Genomic DNA, 17,351 nt, shown 5'->3' with positions numbered 1-17,351 from the left:
TTATAGATTCTCTTTATAATAATAATAATATTACCCTTATAATATAAGATAATATAGAATTACTTTTATTTATTAGAAAATATTTTCTTTTCTTATATTTTAATTTATAATTCTTCCTTATATTAGTTATTTATTATAATATTACTCTATTTAAGTAACCTATATTAGTTAATTTATAATATCTCTTTTTTATATTAATTAGTTTACTTATAAATTCTTCTAAAAATAAAGGATAAATACTTTATATTTAGCCTACTCTTAAGAAAGAAACTAATATATTATTTAGATACTTATAGGTAAATAAAAATAATATTATTATTTCCGCAAAATATATATTACTTATATTTAAAATAACTATTAAAAAAGTATAAATAGATTTAATAACTATAATTATTATAATATATTATATATACTTATAGATTATAATATTATAGTTTAAGAATAAATATAATAATTAAAAAAAAGCCTACTAGAATTAAAAATAAACACTATTTATAAATAGGCTAAATATTATTTAGCTAATAGGTATAACTATAGAATTAATTATAACTATTAAATATTTTAATACTTTTATAAATAAAGAATAGAATAATTATTTTTAGCTATAGAAGTTAAATAAGAAATATAAGAGAGTTATAATAAGGATATTAATTTAATAAAAAGGGGGGATTCTAATATAGATCTACTAATAGAGCGACTAGAGAAGGGTATAAAGGTATAAGCATCCTGTTATATAAGTATTAGCTAGATATAGTCTCCTTCTCCTACTAGGTAGGAGAAGATAAGCTTTATCCTCTAAATTTATTTAAAGTTCTGGTATTTAAGCTACAAAAACCATTATTTTATCGTTATCTGTATTACTTAAGCTTATAACTAGTTAAAAAGAATAGAGAATAAATTTAAATTACCTAGATTAATCTATAGTCTTATAAGAGCTAATATTATTTAAACTTAAATTGAAACTAATTTCACTATAGTAAGATTTCTAGATAGTTTGCTAATTGCTAATTTATAAAGTCTCTTATAGTAAGGTTCTTATATATAATAATAGCTTGCTATCTCTAGCTACAGAAGTAAGATATACAGATGTTAAAAAATTCCCTCAGCTCTCCGCCGCGAATTGCTCTATCAAAGTTATATATATATGCCGCTAGCAACCTACTTTCTATACAGAATCTAAATCCGCGCCAAAAAGAGGCCGACCGGCTAAAGAAGTCTGTATCTATTAAATCCACCAGGTTGGCCAGAGAAAGGCCCAGAAACTGCACATTATTGCGCACATTTTCTCTAAGAGCTCTAGAAGGTGGCCGATCACCTCAGGATATCCGCGAGGGTTCTCAGGAACGCCATGAGGGTGTAGAGTTGGCTATCTTGTGCGACATCAAGGAACCTAGTGTAGGGGATAGCGATGATAAGAGAGCAGGGGGTGGAACGGTCAGTAGGAAGATAAGGAGGAACGGCAACAGGTTGAAAAGGTTCTCTGTGGAAATGTTAAGGCTGGGCGCTAGGCCAATCGCAACCCAGGGGCCACCAATCTCACCATGGTGAGATTTGACTTGAAAGGGCTAGTAACCAGCAAGAAAGACTATATCGGGATTCCCCATCTCTCTCCTGCAGGTCCTCCGGCTCCCTAATTCTCTGCATCTAACTCCGCCTGCGTCTGCTTTTCCAATCCATTCGTTATTGCCGCCGTCTGCGCGGTTGTCGGCAGACCCGTATATGCCCTGGATTCCAGCTTTATGGAGATCCAACCTCTGATCAATATGGCAAGACTGGCTGGTGGAGAAGATCCACGGACTGGCTTTATGTTGAAGTAATCACCGTGACCTCTTTTCACGGACAGGTCTTTGAAGTTGAAGCTGTTTGTCCCTGGGCTATATCTAACCCCTAATACCCTCAACCAATAGCCTACCGTACTCGCAAGGGCCCCGGGGATGTTGAAGTCTGATAAAGAATCTGGTGTGCAGGCTGGGTTTCGAGGGAAGGAGCAAGGAGGATGGCGGAGGAGAGGTAGAGGAGATATAGAACTGAGCTGTCCATGGATAATCGACAGAACCGACAGAGAGAAGATGAGGAAGAAAGAGAAGAAAAGAATTTTGGTACGGTGGTCTGCTCGGGGTTTTGCACGCTCTTTCTCTTCTGGGTGGGTTGTGCGGGGTCCCGGCGAGCCCAGGTGAGAAGGCAGAGAGAGGGAGTTTTAGAAGTCAGGCTACTTGATCTCACCTGGTGAGATTTGGGTTCGACCGCTGGCAGTGAGACACGGACTCATAATGGCTTCAATCTCACCATGGTGAGAAACCAGATCGAGCCATTGCGGAACATCGGTGGTGCATTTGATTCACAATGGGAATCCCCCACGGACTCTCCTGTGGGATCTCGGCTCCAGCATACGAGATTCGTCTCCCGGTCAAGAAGATCTAAAAGACATTAGACTTACATGTACGGTTACTGTTAAAATACTGCGAGAAGATAGTTCTAATATCAACTTCCGAAACGTCAAATGGGAGACCACCGTGTAGATGTAAGCAGTATCGCGGCAATTGGCATACCAGGCAGTTTGAGGGGTTGGGAAGGAGGTGTAGATATAGACATCGTCCGTCTGCTCCATAATGGAAGCAACAGAAACAAGGGCACCAGTGCATACAGACCCTTTCCTTCTGTGTAATGCGGGTCAAAAGGTTATCTCACTCGAGGAGAAGAGACTATGCCTAGAGAAATGTGCAGACAGTGAGGCTCCGGTAAGTGTTCTGACGGCTGTCTCTTGCGTCATTGTTCTGCTAAAGGCAGGAGCGAAGATAAAGAGGCCACGATCTAACAAGTACCCGGCCTGCCCCTCGGTCTGGATTTCTCTCGTCTTCCTCTCTCCCTCATCTTTCATCGTCTCTCGCTCATCTTCCATCGTGGTCCAGCCGAGTACCGTTCGTTCCCACATTCAGCGTGCTATCGAGCAAAATTTTCAGTCTGGGTTTTATCCCCAGACAGATATTGCCGTGCCAAAGCTTTCTCTGACAATTTCAAATTCTTCTTTCATATCCTTCTACATTCATTCTCGATCCCCATTCTCCTATTTATTCTATTACTTCTTCTGTGATGCAGCTGAGCTGCATATCTTATAGTAAGCTTCTTGCTCGCCTAGTTGTATCAAATAGTCTAATATGAACAGTCGGTAATCTTGTGAGATCCTATGTTCACCTTCTCAGCAGCTACCCTTAACTTGCTCTGCTGTTGTTGTGGCACTTCTAAGTCACGCACTTCGTTGTAAGTCTCTTGTCTTGTTTGTTACTTCAAAATACTAATATGAAATGTATCCTTAGTTTCTGTACCGCCGTACCACCCGCTTCGTCGTGAGATTTGACAGACCTCTAGTTTCACCTGGTCGATCCAAACAGCTTACACGCTCGCTTCATCACAATCTACAACAGCCATGGCAGCTACGCAAGATTTCAATTCATCAGATATTGAAATTGACGAGCCGCCGGTGAATAAATTTGCACGAGCAGGTTTTGCCAGTATTCAGAAAATGCAAGAGAACCAATTTGAAGACCGAGCCCACTCCAAGAAACGACTCAAGACCCTTACTGATCAGCGAGGCGCTCCATCCACCCAGCAAATGCGCCAAATGACCATGAATCGATTCGACGCATTCAGGGCGACTTCCAGAAACCCCCCAGACGGCCCTCCTACTGGTGACGAGCTAATCCGGTTTGTCGAAACGGTGGTACGCAACATGAAATCCCGTTATGGTGAGGGCCATGCCATATCAGAATACACTATTCGCGGCTCGATTTCCTTACTTGTAGATGGTTTGTCTTTCCGATATCCGGACTATCGGATGACGAATGGCGAAGCCAAAAGACTTGATTCGTGCATTGCTCGCCTCAGACAGGAGGGTAAGCTCATAAAAGGGGCCAGGAAGCAAGGCTGCTTTGTGGGTCTTATCCTCCTTCGAAATATGGCAAGAGCGTGGATTGAAGACGGGCTCGAAAACGGCTGCCGGTCGTGGGACATACACATCTCTCGTCTCTTAAGCATTGTACTGATGCACGCATGTTGCTCTCGTGCTGGCGATATTGCACTGAGTCAGCATTATGAAGGGAAGGCATGCTTACTATACGAGCATATCGAAGTGATAGTGGAGAAACAGCCATGCCTCGAGAACGTCATCATGAGAGTCTCCCTTCATTACGCTAAGGGAGAAAAAGACCGTCCTCACGAGGCTCGTACGCATATTGTTAGACAATATGAAGCTCCAGAGCTATTCGCGATCGACGCTGTCAAGCTATTATTGATTCATGCTCTTCGTCAAGGAGCATGTGCTTCCCAGAAGGATCCCAATTCTCCGCTCACTACACTAGATGAGGTTCTGCAGCAAGCCTTTTCACGACGTGACCACAAAGTTGTTTGGCAGATCCCCCAGCGTCCTGTCATATGTGGCATCGAGCAGCATGGATTTCTCTCTGCCGACATTCCAGCACGTACCCAGCAATTACGCGCTACTATCCAGGATATGGGACTTAAAGCTGGTGTTTGCCAAAAGCTCTCATCTCATGCTGTCCGATACGGTTCTGCCCGAGATCTCGCCCACGTGCCAGCAGAAGCTTTTCCTCTTACAAGTGCTGAACATGTCGCAAGGGCTTTGGGACATAGTCGTAAAGCATTGCACGCCGGTGTAACGGAGATGTATATGGGGGGACTCGGCGTCGACACCACTACAGCCAGAGCTTCCCATCCCTTCCAGGATCCCTTCGCCCCACCTGTTGCCGACGAGTCCATGAAGAAAAAAAGAAGACGCAAGAATTCCCCAGAGCTCACTAGCTGGTGTCAAGAACGCGGTCTTGATCCTTCATCGCAGAGCAACCGTCGTAAGGCAGCGAGGGCCCTGTTCCGATCCGAGTTCGACGCATGGAAAGAGGAAGCGGTGAAGGGCCCCATACATAAATCTACTTCAAACAGGACTGGTCAAGACACACTTGGGACTACGTCTGGTATAACCCCAACTGAAGCCGAGGCATCTGGTGATAACATTAAGGTCCCAAATGTCGAGCGCAAGGAAACAACACCGTCCAATATAGATCCAGCCCTGTTGATGACCACAGAGGCTCAAACTGGAAAGATTTCTGGCTATGATCAAATCATGGTTAGTGACGATGAAGATGGAGACTCGGTAGAAGCAGGCAACGACAACGTCGACTTGCAAATGACAATGATGAGTCAATTTGAAGACTTGATTGGCTGCGGAACAGGCAGCTCTCATTATGTCCCAAAAGATGACCAGGAAATGCAATTTCTAGCGGGGACTTCCTCCAGTCCAACCCCCGGCAAGGATAATGCTTTTTCTGAACCGTTGCACCTTACCGACGCGGAAAAACTAGCTACAGCAGATATCATGTATATGGAACCTGAGTCGCAACAGTTCTGGACGCAGATGTCCGGAGAAGAATTCATCCGCTTCTTTGCCAGAATCAACATTGTCTTGTGTCAAAGAGTGGCTCTGGAGATGTTCAATGAACCACAGCGTCTATATAACTCTGTCGCCACCGGCAATAGCCGAGACCCGCCGACACTCTATGAATTTCGTTGCAAAACCAAGTTCGTCGACGGCTCCGTGTGTGATTACAAGCATCCGACACGAAGACGCATTGATTCCCACGTGTCTCGATGTGATCCTACGAAGCCGCCCGCAAAATTGCCGCCACCCGCACTTGTCTGTCCCCATGGCTGTGGAAAGGCATACTCCAAGTATAGCAGCCTGGCAACGCATATAACGAGTCACACGAAGAGCACACAAGCGTGTGAATACGGCTGCAACGGAGGAAAACCGTATGCCAATTACGGTGCCTATATAAGGCACAAAATGAGATGTCACGATCCCAGCTGGGTGCCTTCAAAATGCAAAGTTGCAGGTTGTATATCAAAGGTTTTCAATTCAGCGGATGCCCTCAAAGAGCATCTACGATTGTACCATGGCTTCAACGCGGATAAAGTCGCCGAATACGTTCCGCGTAAGCAGCCTAAGAGAAAACTGTCTCCACCAGAATCCGATGAAAGCATGACAACCCCGTCTTCTGGCTAAAAGCTAATATCAAGGGGTATACAGAGACGCTTCTCCTTCCCCGTTTATCACTGCGCCAGAGATCAGTTTGGGGCTTTTTCTGGTCTCTTGTTGATCTTGTGGCAGAACGGAACCTCCAGCCAACCCGCCTCCGCCATATTGGTGTCATCTAGCGATGATCGAATACTTTCATATTTTATACGTGGCCTGTATACCTCACATTGTGCGATCCTACAGCAATAGCACTTATCGCAGCAGATCAGCTCTGCATTTCCGAATGACAGATATCTTACCCCCCGCCCTCGCCGACAAGCAATATCGAGTTTTAAGTGACAAATTACGAAGTTACGACTGTGCAGGACGGTCTATCCGGATGATATAATCGAAATACCTCTATATGCATAGTCATATGTACAATATGTTTCGATAGTATGCAATAGATATTGTTATGTAAATTTCCTGGATTGAACAAGAGTGTCAAGGTGTGGACTCGGAAATCAGGTCAGGACGAATAGAATAAGGTAGTTGATACTAGAACTGGCTACAGGATCTCTTTCTAGCAGCTGCTGCCACATCTGCACCGACATTCCACAGACAGTGCGCTGCGTCTCTCACCGCTAAACCGGATGGCCCGATGGCCGCGGCGGGGAAGCTGGCTGAGAGACAGGGGGAGGGCAACGCAACCACGCGGGTGGCCAGCGGGGCGTCACCGATGTCGAACCCCGACCAGGGGGGGCAAAGATGGACGAGCACCGGAAGCGCGAGAACTGTTCTTTTGCTCACCATGGAGAAAAAGGTCTCGTCTGATTGTGGGCGAAGGGACGGCGTGAGGATCTGAATCGGCATTTCCTATCAAGCGCGGGAGGTTGGCCGAAGCGTGGGGATCCACCCCAACGGCGCGGCTCGGACCCACTAGGTACTCTATTCTGGGGTCACCCCAAGGCATCATCGATCTGGCGCGCCACCCGGACCACACGGGGAGACAAGACACAGTACGGCAGTCGGAGATTGTATTCAAGTATTAACAAACATCGGGAAAAATACTATTCATACATGGAAGAGGCGGATTGAAGCACAGAATTAAACCACTACCGAACTTTTAGAAAACTAAAAGAAAAAAAACCGCGCCACCATCCTAAATCACTAACCCATCTATCTTACTCCCTATTATGGGATTGCTGGGGAGGCTCACTGGCCCCTCAGCCTCTTGCGACTACTGTGATTAGAGCTAGGACTACCTAAGTTACTAACACCGCTGCTGGCACGGCAATAATAACTATAGCCTGCCCCGCTGCGCTTGAGTTTATTAAGAATAAAGCAGTTTATGCTGGGGGTCTGCGGCGGACCTATCTCTATAAAAGGGTCCACGACGATAATTAGTGCTATTATGCAGGATAGGATGTGTAAGATAATAGAAGTAAGCATGGGGGCTGTTAGGAGCACTGAGTTAATTACTATAGTTGCCTGGGGGGCTGAATTGATTTATATAGTATCTAGAGGGGCATGATTAGTAGCAGATATACTCGGGAAGAAATTGTGGGAGAAGCGGATTGTATGAAAGGGCTCGTTCGGGTTAAGGGGGTCTATATGGTTAGGCGACAATAAGTTCAGCAGCTTAGTATACCAGTGTAAGGCCTCCTTAATAATAATGCGCTAGTGCTATTGGGGATCGGTCAGCGCAGGGTAGTTCTCACCATAGTAAGAATAGGGCAAAGACTTATCTAGGTCAGGATGCCTAGCTAGTTAGATAGCCCAACAGTTGCCGTCTGAGCCCGGCTGCGATTCTCAGTCTAGATCTGCTTGAGCTGCCAGTATATAAAATGCGCCCCAAATATATTGCCCTTATGGCAGAGGTCGGTCCGGGCGGTTAACCCAAGGATAGGTATAATCCTGCGCAACTCGGGATTGGCAGTGGCCATATGGCGGACTATGACGTCTCCCTAGATGGTCCAGGGCAGACTGCAATTGACCTGCCGGCCGCGGGGTTAGTTAAGGGCACTAGGCCGCCGGAGGGGGGTACTTACGATCTGCGTGCAGTCCCAATATCCTTTAAGCCCGCCGGGAGTTAGGAACGCGCCGCCGGTAAAATCCCACGCCAGGAGCAAAAGACTATTCTACTGATGCTGGGCAAAACAGGCGTTATATATAATGGTCTGCTTATAGTTGTTGGGGCCGGCGGGGAGATCCTTAAGCTAGAGACAGATCGGTCAGCAGGGGGCTTAAGGGCAGGGGAGGGGAGGGGAGGATAGTACCTTCAGCTTGTATTTGCCCGTGTCTAGCTCCTGATAGTAAATCTTGCAGATCTGGAAGACTGCATTAATTAGAGCCTGGGCACTAGCTGTAGAGTCATGCGGGCCATTACAGAGCGGGAGGATAAATATATTATTGCGGCGATTGATAATATATTTCTTTATAATCTTGTCCCAGAACCATAAGAGCGCATTCTTATTCTTAGTGCCGGGGGTCTTTGCATTGGGATTGAACCACTAGATTATATATCCTAGGATGCGATTAGTAAGCAAGCCCGCCTTCCGGGCATTATGCACTATAACTATATCCTATTTCAGAAAGGGGGCGTTAACTATATTATTGCTAAGGAGATGGTGGTAGAGATCTATATATATAGTATTATTCAAGTTGGCCAGGAACTTTAGGCGCTAGAACGGGTATGCTTTACTATCTATATTGCGGAATGGCGTCGCTAGGCGGGGCCAGTTGGGCTTAGTATTAGGGTGCTTAAGCATCTATGCTTTATTTAGGCGGGCGGTATTCCCGGTAATCATCTGCTTGGCTTAATTAACTCTAAAATCGGACAGAATAGGGAAGAATAGTAGTCTTAGCTTAACTCCTGTAAAATAGCTAGATTTATGTATTAGTAGATCTATATCTAAGGGACTAATTTGCTCGGCCGCTAAACTAATAACAGTTTTGAACTATTTTAGGATCTTATTAATAAACCCCAGGAAGTACTGGCGCGCCCGCAGTGCCAGTTAGTATTGATCTCATTATAGTCAGAAAAAAGAAAGGGGGGGGGGGGGGGGGAGACTAAAAATTATATACGCGAGGGATATGTGCGCTGACGGCACTGGACAGGTTCCCAAGCACTATATATTCGCGCGTCTACAGAATGGAGCACAGGCGGACGCAGCAGTTATTTTACAGGCCATGTTTGATGATTGGATAGATCTTATAGTAATAACTGGGATCTGGGCCGAAAATCACTATAAGAAACTTATCAAAGTTCAGATAAGAGGACTTGACTTCTTGCCGTTGCTCGGGTGTTAAACCGCTCTACGCCTAATAGAACCAGCTGAAGAGATCTCCTCTACTAGCAGGGCAGGTAATATTAATTTTATTTCTAATAATCCAGTTCCGAACGATCGGCAACCTATCAAGGGACTTAAGCTCGTACACCTCAATGGCCCATATGGTTGACTAACCCGCCACACCGGTCAGCATAAATCTTACTATGGTGAGCAAAAAGAAGAAGAAGAAGAAGAAGCACGGCACAACATAACTATCCTGAGGAGACGGCATAATCAGCTCCGGGGACATTAGTCAATCTATCCCAGAGGGAAATATATAGGGCCCTATAACTCACCTGTTCGCAAATAGCATCCAGTTCCTATATAAAGATGCCTTCGCGGGCTATATTAGACAGGCCATTCATCCTTATAATAGCAGCCCGCCAATATTGACCAGCCTTAAGGCGTATCTAATCTCTTAAGTTCAGGTATTGTTTAAGATTGACAACAGGGTAGTCCTGGATAGTAATAGCGGCGAAGTTGTTAGCCAAGGCTCGGGTCTGCTTATCCATATTATGACAGATTGCATTCACCAGATAACTAAGTATAGCAACCTAAAGATGCGTTTCAGCATCAAAGCGCCGGATGCCTCTTTGTGTTAATATATCGATTATACTGGCCATATAGGAATCCAAAAGAGCATAATTGGCGGCCAGGCCGTATCCCCAGAAAGGGTCTAAAGGGGCAATGTCGACCAACACAATAAACCAAAACATTTTCCGCGTATCAGCCTCAATCATGTTGCTAAACTGTTGGATCTTAAATTTAGACTTTTAATACTTCTTCTTGCAGGAGGGGTTGGAATTCATTATTATATTAGGGTTGAGCCATTACAATCCCGTAATAGGATCATCTGTTATATTGGCTATTTTGGATAATGCAGATTAAGCAAAGATAGGGGAATCTAAGAATCTAACCAGGGCACTAAAAAATATAACCCAAGAAGGGTACAGCACAACAGACAAGGGGAGAGAGGAACAAGGGAGAGAGGAATAAGAAGGAGAAAGAAAGGAGGAGGGATGGGAGACGAGAAGGAGGAAAAGATGAGGAGGAGAGGAGAAAGAGGAGAAGAGAAATAAGCCTGACCAACGCGGCCAAAGGACAATAACGCGCGGGGCAACGCAGGCGTTTTTTTCACCAGAGATTGATTGTATTTAGGCCCTGGGGCTCCGCCCAGTTGATATTGATCATAGCAATCATATAGTCAGGGGGGCCCATCCGCCAACGGCGATTAGACCCACTAGATGCAGCCCTGTCAACAGCAAAGCTTATCGCGACAACATCATCATGTGATTCCACTCCCTGTCGGGATGCCGTTAGGATCGCACCCCCATGGCACAATTCTGGGGATCGATGGGGAACACGGGCCGGATCTCACCACGGTGAGAACATCGTCCGTACACACAGCATCCGGCCAGCTCGGCCTGCTCCTCCTCCCGCCCGATACTACACCTCCCTCCCAAGCTTCATGCTGATCCACGATCCTGCTTACTTATCGCTAACCCAGCAGTGGCAAAAGCGGGGTTTCAGGAGGTCTCTGTTCCTTGGCTGAAATAACATGTCAAAATCTCGTTGTACACAATGGGAACAGAGACTTACCAAATATCTGCCGTTCATAATAGAGTGATTCCTAGCTGCGAGCGTGTGGCATGACATGGAGGAAGGCAGAAGAGGTGATGCTGGATAAAGTGTTGGTGGGGCCTGCGTACCATACCGGTCCTTGATGGGGACTTTAAATGGTAAGAACTCGGTTAAAGATCGGTAACTTATGCAAAGTCGACATGTTTAACAGAAGTATCAAAAGAACATTAAAATAATTTTTTAACATTATATTTTTCTAACGTTATATATGTAAAAGGTTTGTAGATTTAAAAGGTATATGAATTATCGTAGAGTTAAAAGGTATGGAATGCGAAAGGTTAATGTAACGTTCCCAAAAGATTTTTAATGGTTGGAACCTTCAATGTTTCTCTTCTACAATGTTCGGACTAGTGTCCGAACGTTTAATCTGTTATCTTAATGGTTTGATCTCTAAACATTACTACCGCAAAATGATTGGAAAGGTGTTTAGAAGGTTAAGAAACTGTTAGAAACGTTTTGCAGTTTTAACGTTGATTTTGCTGACTGTTGAGAAAAAAAATCGATTTAATTCGTCGACATTGCTAACAGAAAACGGTATATGGTCGGAAATGCTAGACAGTTGATTACGTAGAAACCAAAGAATGTCAATAATTAAATATGCTATCCAGGTCAAACCATTGCAGGATTTTAAGTTAGCTACTGTAGTCCGGTACCGGTCGGTATGTTTCAGAATCACCTATTATGGACGGACGGATAGGGACTCACTAGCCGCGCCGCCGTAAGATCGATGGTATAAAGTTTAAGCGAAGAGTCAGGAGTAGAAGCTAGATACCCATGGCACTGGTTTAGGACGTTGCTGGGGCGGCGAACGGAGCTTCCGCTGCTGCTGAGGTTGGAGACCGTAATCGGCTGACCGTTAACTATGATTGATCCTGGTCCATCGGCGGAAGCGCGGCCGTTGTTCGAACCTGCACGAGGTCCAGGTAGAGAGTTAGGAGTGGAAGCCTAAACCCTTACTCGGGCTTGGCCCAACTATTTATGATTAGGTTGGTCAGGATGTTTATCTTGTGCTGAACGGCATCTTCCCATAACTTGCGCTTAACAATATCCTTCTTCAACTCGAGCCAGAGGTGACCGTAGGGGGATTCAAATGGGAAACCATGGGCAGAATAAGTGTTAGGCAGTTCCTCGGTACCTGGATCCTCCTGGAGGAGACCCTTGAAGATGAGACGGGCATAATACTAATAGTGAAGGGTCAACAATCAGTTTAAATGACCTCAAGAGCAATAGAAGTGGAATGAAAGTGTCGATGATGTACCACGAGAGTTTCCTATCACCGCGGTCTCACGAACTGCGCGGGAAACGCTTAGACTCAATGAAGAGAAAATTTCTGCAACCTCCCCTATCGGACGTTTTGCTCACACAGACAGTTGTCGTCTGTCTCCCTCTTCCTCTATTGCTGCGTGGAGGCCGTGTCGCTACCTTTCCTAATAAGGATGAAACATTGCTTTGCACGGGTTATTGCAATATTACAACGATTGTTATCTGTTGTAAATCCAAGGCCTGCAAAGCTATCAGAGCGACTAATAACGAGCGTATTCGATATTTGAGAGAAGGCAGACAGTTGAAGATCCGAGAGGCACCTATGAGAACCAAGAAATCAGCACGTGAAGGTTTTGGCCTAAAGGATAAGGGATCTTAGGCGATTGTAATAGAGACTCACCGTGGAGGCTAGCTATTCCAAGCAGAAGAGCGGACGGAGTACGGAGTCTCATGTAAGTCTCTGCTCTGCTGTAGATGGTTTGGCGTCTTCGGTGTGTGGTCCCGATTACTGGTCTTACCCTCATCGATGATATTGGACGAGGCACAACGGATGATGGACGGCTCATTGACAAATGGTTTCTCATTAGAGGGAAGAGGCTTATAGGTCTTGGTTCGCTGGTCGCTTGAAGTCCAACTAAAGACCGATTGAATATATCCCGTTGCCATATCCTCACTGCGCACACCACGAGATGTACGTGACCGGGGGTCACATGACCCATAAGACTGCTCCTTCAGCAGCGCACCTCACGGTGCGCCTTCAGATCTTCAGCGATTACGCAAATATTGCTACTTATCACGCTACCTTATTCTATTCCTTACAAGTATCGCGAAGTATACTGGATTCCTTCTTGGGTGCGCTGGATTGTTTTTGGGTATACTGGGTTTGTTCTTGGGTCCATGAGGAATGATGAAGAGATCATCATCATCGGTATCCAGTTCATTGTCGTCGCTATCTGAAGTTTCATCCTCACTGCCCAGGTATTTTGTTCCTAGTATATATTGATGATATTTCAGTCAAAGGAATAGCACCTACAGTATCTTAACAAAGTGCTTACCACACTAGATGGATCGGGCATTTCGTTATCTTCAATACATACCCTTCCATATCGATGCTGGGACACCACATGTCTCGTCTCGGTGTGACTACCCAGGAAGAAAATGTATGAGCTGTTCGCCAGATAGCGTTCCCTACAACGTTGCAGCAATTAGAAGCGGGGCTAACCTTCACCGATACGCACGCCATTGCGCTCGGGGGAACATTATGTTCCTAAACCTGGGGAACCACGCTGGTATCAGAAAGAATACGATGATCAAAACCAGGATCTTAAGATGCGCGGTCGGGCTAAGGTGTGGACATTACGAGTAATACACGACCACCGCCATTGGACGCTGCAACAAGGCAGCCCATGTCGAACGCAGCAATAGAACAGCCCATATTAAGCGCAGGAACGGTGGGCACAGGAACAAAACAAAGTATATTGAGTATGGGAGCTCGGGGTAAGATTATATAGAGAAGATAAAGAATAATAGTCGCGTCCAATTATATTTTGTGTCGCTGAACCAGACCATGAAGGCAGATAAGGATACTTTTCCTATGTTCGATACGATACGGGAAACCGATATGGTTTTTCCTTGAGACACTCGATTCCACGCAAGCGACTAATACAGCGTTGGATAATAGGATCGCGCAAATTTCGGAGGAGATTAAAGAAGCACTTGCCAAGGAGTGATGACAACTCTGGGGATGTTTTAAACTGGTATATCCGGGACTGGTCTTTAGGGGAGGCAGACCCTATTTCGATATATTAGGCGATTCCTCATATGCTTCTATATATTTAGCTAGCAGCCTTAGTAGCAATGAGAACCCAGACTCCTTAATACCACTTTTCCCCCATTGCTCCTAGCATTCCTCTTTGCTATTATGATCCACTTTGTTGTTTAGTTCCACGCTAGAAGCTGCCAGGTCCAATTGCTCTTGAGCCAAGCTGACCCCCAACGAATCCCCCACCGAACTTTTTCTTGGCTTCGTCCAGTTCTTTGCCCCCAATACCACCAAGTTCGAGCTTTTTCAAAGCGTCCCTTCAGCCTGGATTCCTGCGCAGCAAGCATGGGAATGGAACCTATTGCAAGCAAATCTGGCCAATCCGTTCGCTGTATGGCCGCAAGGTACGAACCCCGGCGTTGTACGGCTGTATCCTCGCCAGCACGCTATGCTTGCCTCAGAATGCGATGGCTACACGGAGATCGCGGAACATCATAATATCTATGCCTTTTTGTGATCCCAAACTGCCTTGCTTGCCAGCACGAACGATTCTTTCGGGATAGGACAGTTCTTTCCTTATTATAGTATAGCATTACTACACGGTTACCGATTGCTTATCAGTTGCTAGTTATTACACTTCGCTATTCTCTATCTCATACGCCTTAGTTTGATCGTAGCATCGTCCCTCTTGACTTCAGTGTCTTCCTTACGGCATTATATGGGCTCCAAGTCATATATAAACTCCACTATACCGCGTGTAGCGGAGCCAGCAGCTCTATATTCGTAGTCAACTTTGTCGAATGATATAACAATGCGGGAAGGTCTTGCTTCAATAAATGACTGCATGCATATATGTTAGGTACTCTTCTAATATGTGCTAGAATCCCAGCTTCTTACAAACGCTATCCCAGATGTGATGATAAGTAGGAAGTCCAATTCATACCGTTACTTCCGTGCCGAACGCTGGCCCTCGAGAAGTATAAGCAGATACAAACTTGTATCTGTTATCTCGGGGATAACAGTGCTAGGAGCAAAGAGAAAAGGTGTTGTCGAAGAGTCTGAGTTCTCATTGCTACTAAGGCTGCTAGCTAAATATATAGAAGGACGTGAGGGAGCACCTGATATGGCGAAACACGGCCATCCCTGGCCCCCGAAAAATATCTCTCACGCGGATGCGTGCCGAACACTCTCAAAGTATGAATATTGTCCTCTGGTTGAAAAGGCTTGACTATTTGTTTGACTATTATTACAGTAACCCAGCATTGTAAAACAATTTGGGATCCTGATTGTTGGCGACGATATCGCTCCATCAGCAGTTGACAATGCTCTGATATTGAGGGAGGGAATAGAACCATGACACTCAATCAGGAAAAGAGGGCCATAATCGAGCTCGTCTCCCCACACACCAGTTCCTCTTTTGGTTTTGAGTGTTCCGTATCGATCAAAGACATGGAAGGCCACATTATACATGTCCTGGCTAGGCTCTTCTATCTTTTCCCAGAATTCAGAGCGCATGCACTCTTGATGAATATACCGAGCCACGCCCATATAAGCAGAAGCACCCATGGCTTCTGTTTTCGCGCGATGCGGTTTCCGGACACCAAAATATAAGGTGAACTACCACTTTTGGTCATCTTGGAACCCTTCTGAGAGTTCTGGAGGCCGAAAGCAACAGGTAGAATTGTATGGTTTAGATTGCGATTTGCTGCGCACATAGCGTTGTTGTGCTGATATAACTTAAGGTGAGGTATAGGATATTATCTTCCCACACTATCTCTATCCAGCATGCTTTTGTTTCTAGATAACGTACTTGTTGGCAATTTTGATGTATTTCTGGTGAGTCTTTGAAGTATCCTGGTTTATACGCTAGTAATTAAGAGGCTGTAAATACTTCTAATAAAATATTGATTTGCCTGCGCTGGGATTATTGCAAAAGATAACTAAGTCGAGGGGGCTGTATTTTTTGAAGGTCACTGGTTTAGGACCACTTTCTTTTCTTCCTTGATATATATACCAGGGTCAAATACTTGCGAAACGGGCTTGGGCGGTTTCCCAAGGAAGAACTTTTGCGGTGTTTTGAATATTATCTCGATGTTTGCAGCAAAGTCCCGGTCAGAATATGAGTGGTTTCCCGGCCGTCAAGTTGCATCTCCGACAAGGAAGGGAAAAAAAGTATAATCTGAATGTTGTGAGACTCTTCAATTTGCTATAACCACCTTCAATCTCCCTCTGGAGACTGATTTTCTTCTGGTTGGAGACAACGGCGATTTGGAACCGTTCAGAGTGGGAACCGGATGCCAGCACTTCCAATCCTTGGCATCGCGAGCAAATCTGTTTCCCAAGGCCGTCGCTATAAATCAAAAGCTGCAATCTTTTGTTTTTTCTTGTACCCAATTATGTGGGTTGCTTGTCTGCAGAATCAGTGGAGTATCTCCCGATGATGATGTTGTCGAGAAGTAGAATGGAACCGGCAGGGTAAATTTGATGCCTTGAATCTCAAACGCATCTTGCTCTCAGTGCAGCGCGCTTCAATACAGAACCACGCCAAATTTTCCGCGGTGGGAACTCTTTTCGCCTCAAAACACTCCACAGCGATTTTTATAATATTCACAAAGCCCTTTCGAAGTGATTTATTAGTTTTGAGGTTATTTCGCACCTCGGGATCCAGGCGCTCGAGGTTGAAGTCGTGGTAATCCATGAATTTGCGATGAACGCATATTCCGTAGCTCATTCTATTACGCCGGTACGCAACATGTGGTTGCAGAATCCTCAGGGCAGGTCCCTGGCTGATGGCCGACCATGCATGCATTTTTGATCTCGTTAAGTTGCTAGTTCAACCTTGCTAGGATCTGTATCCTTCGCTCGAGAGGACCTACTTTGTAGAAGTCAGCATGCTTCAGGAGTCTTGAGGGTGTGGCTCAATTGATCGCCGTGTAAAACACTACTTACCTGCATAACAAGCGCAATTTTTGATATCTGTTCGACCGCTTCGAAGGTCGTTCTTCGTCACACGAGAGCTGTGGTCTGTCGAGCAGCCGATCCCCCACTTGGGTTCGAGAACTGCTGCGTTGACGATTGTAGTGAACATGAAGCTGTTCCAATGTGGGAACCTCGTTCGGACGTCGATTTGTTCGTCCCTCGGATCATCATTGTAAGGCTACCTTCGTCACATTTTTGCCCATTTGCCTATCGGTCAAAACGCACCGAATCTTCAGCTTTCGGATCGCATCACCGGACGTGATATACTTGTGCTCTTCACTCTCATTTTCAAAGCCGGCGACAAAATGGACGCGGTCTTGAGGTAACATATGCGGTTTTCCTGTACCAG

The 17,351-nt window shown here is 45.3% G+C and overlaps 5 protein-coding genes across 5 annotated transcripts; 1 reads left to right on the top strand and 4 right to left on the bottom strand.

Annotated features, from left to right (window-relative positions):
- The first annotated feature begins 3,174 nt into the window (after positions 1-3,174).
- On the top strand, positions 3,175-6,501 carry C8Q69DRAFT_129062 (hypothetical protein). The gene is made up of 2 exons (XM_028625285.1): positions 3,175-3,258; positions 3,315-6,501. Exon 2 carries the CDS (start codon positions 3,425-3,427, stop codon positions 6,071-6,073), a length of 2,649 nt encoding a protein of 882 aa, XP_028481236.1. The 5' UTR covers positions 3,175-3,258; positions 3,315-3,424; the 3' UTR covers positions 6,074-6,501.
- Positions 6,494-6,871, bottom strand: C8Q69DRAFT_482479 (hypothetical protein). Its single transcript, XM_028631653.1, has one exon. It carries the CDS (start codon positions 6,836-6,838, stop codon positions 6,584-6,586), a length of 255 nt encoding a protein of 84 aa, XP_028481235.1. The 5' UTR covers positions 6,839-6,871; the 3' UTR covers positions 6,494-6,583.
- Positions 6,872-11,951: 5,080 nt separating this feature from the next.
- On the bottom strand, positions 11,952-12,927 carry C8Q69DRAFT_510907 (hypothetical protein; the record flags this gene model as incomplete). Its single annotated transcript, XM_028633226.1, has 3 exons — positions 11,952-12,179; positions 12,472-12,581; positions 12,780-12,927. 3 exons carry the CDS (start codon positions 12,925-12,927, stop codon positions 11,952-11,954), a joined length of 486 nt encoding a protein of 161 aa, XP_028481234.1.
- A 2,163-nt stretch (positions 12,928-15,090) lies between these two features.
- C8Q69DRAFT_129016 (hypothetical protein) lies at positions 15,091-15,638 on the bottom strand. The gene has a single exon (XM_028625284.1). It carries the CDS (start codon positions 15,587-15,589, stop codon positions 15,188-15,190), a length of 402 nt encoding a protein of 133 aa, XP_028481233.1. The 5' UTR covers positions 15,590-15,638; the 3' UTR covers positions 15,091-15,187.
- Positions 15,639-16,435: 797 nt separating this feature from the next.
- C8Q69DRAFT_482469 (hypothetical protein) lies at positions 16,436-16,829 on the bottom strand. Its single transcript, XM_028631652.1, has one exon. It carries the CDS (start codon positions 16,752-16,754, stop codon positions 16,443-16,445), a length of 312 nt encoding a protein of 103 aa, XP_028481232.1. The 5' UTR covers positions 16,755-16,829; the 3' UTR covers positions 16,436-16,442.
- Positions 16,830-17,351: the final 522 nt, after the last annotated feature.

Source organism: Paecilomyces variotii (assembly GCF_004022145.1).
Source record: "Paecilomyces variotii strain CBS 101075 chromosome Unknown C8Q69scaffold_19, whole genome shotgun sequence".
NCBI lineage: Eukaryota > Fungi > Ascomycota > Eurotiomycetes > Eurotiales > Thermoascaceae > Paecilomyces > Paecilomyces variotii.
This window is presented reverse-complemented; position numbering and strand designations above follow the sequence as displayed.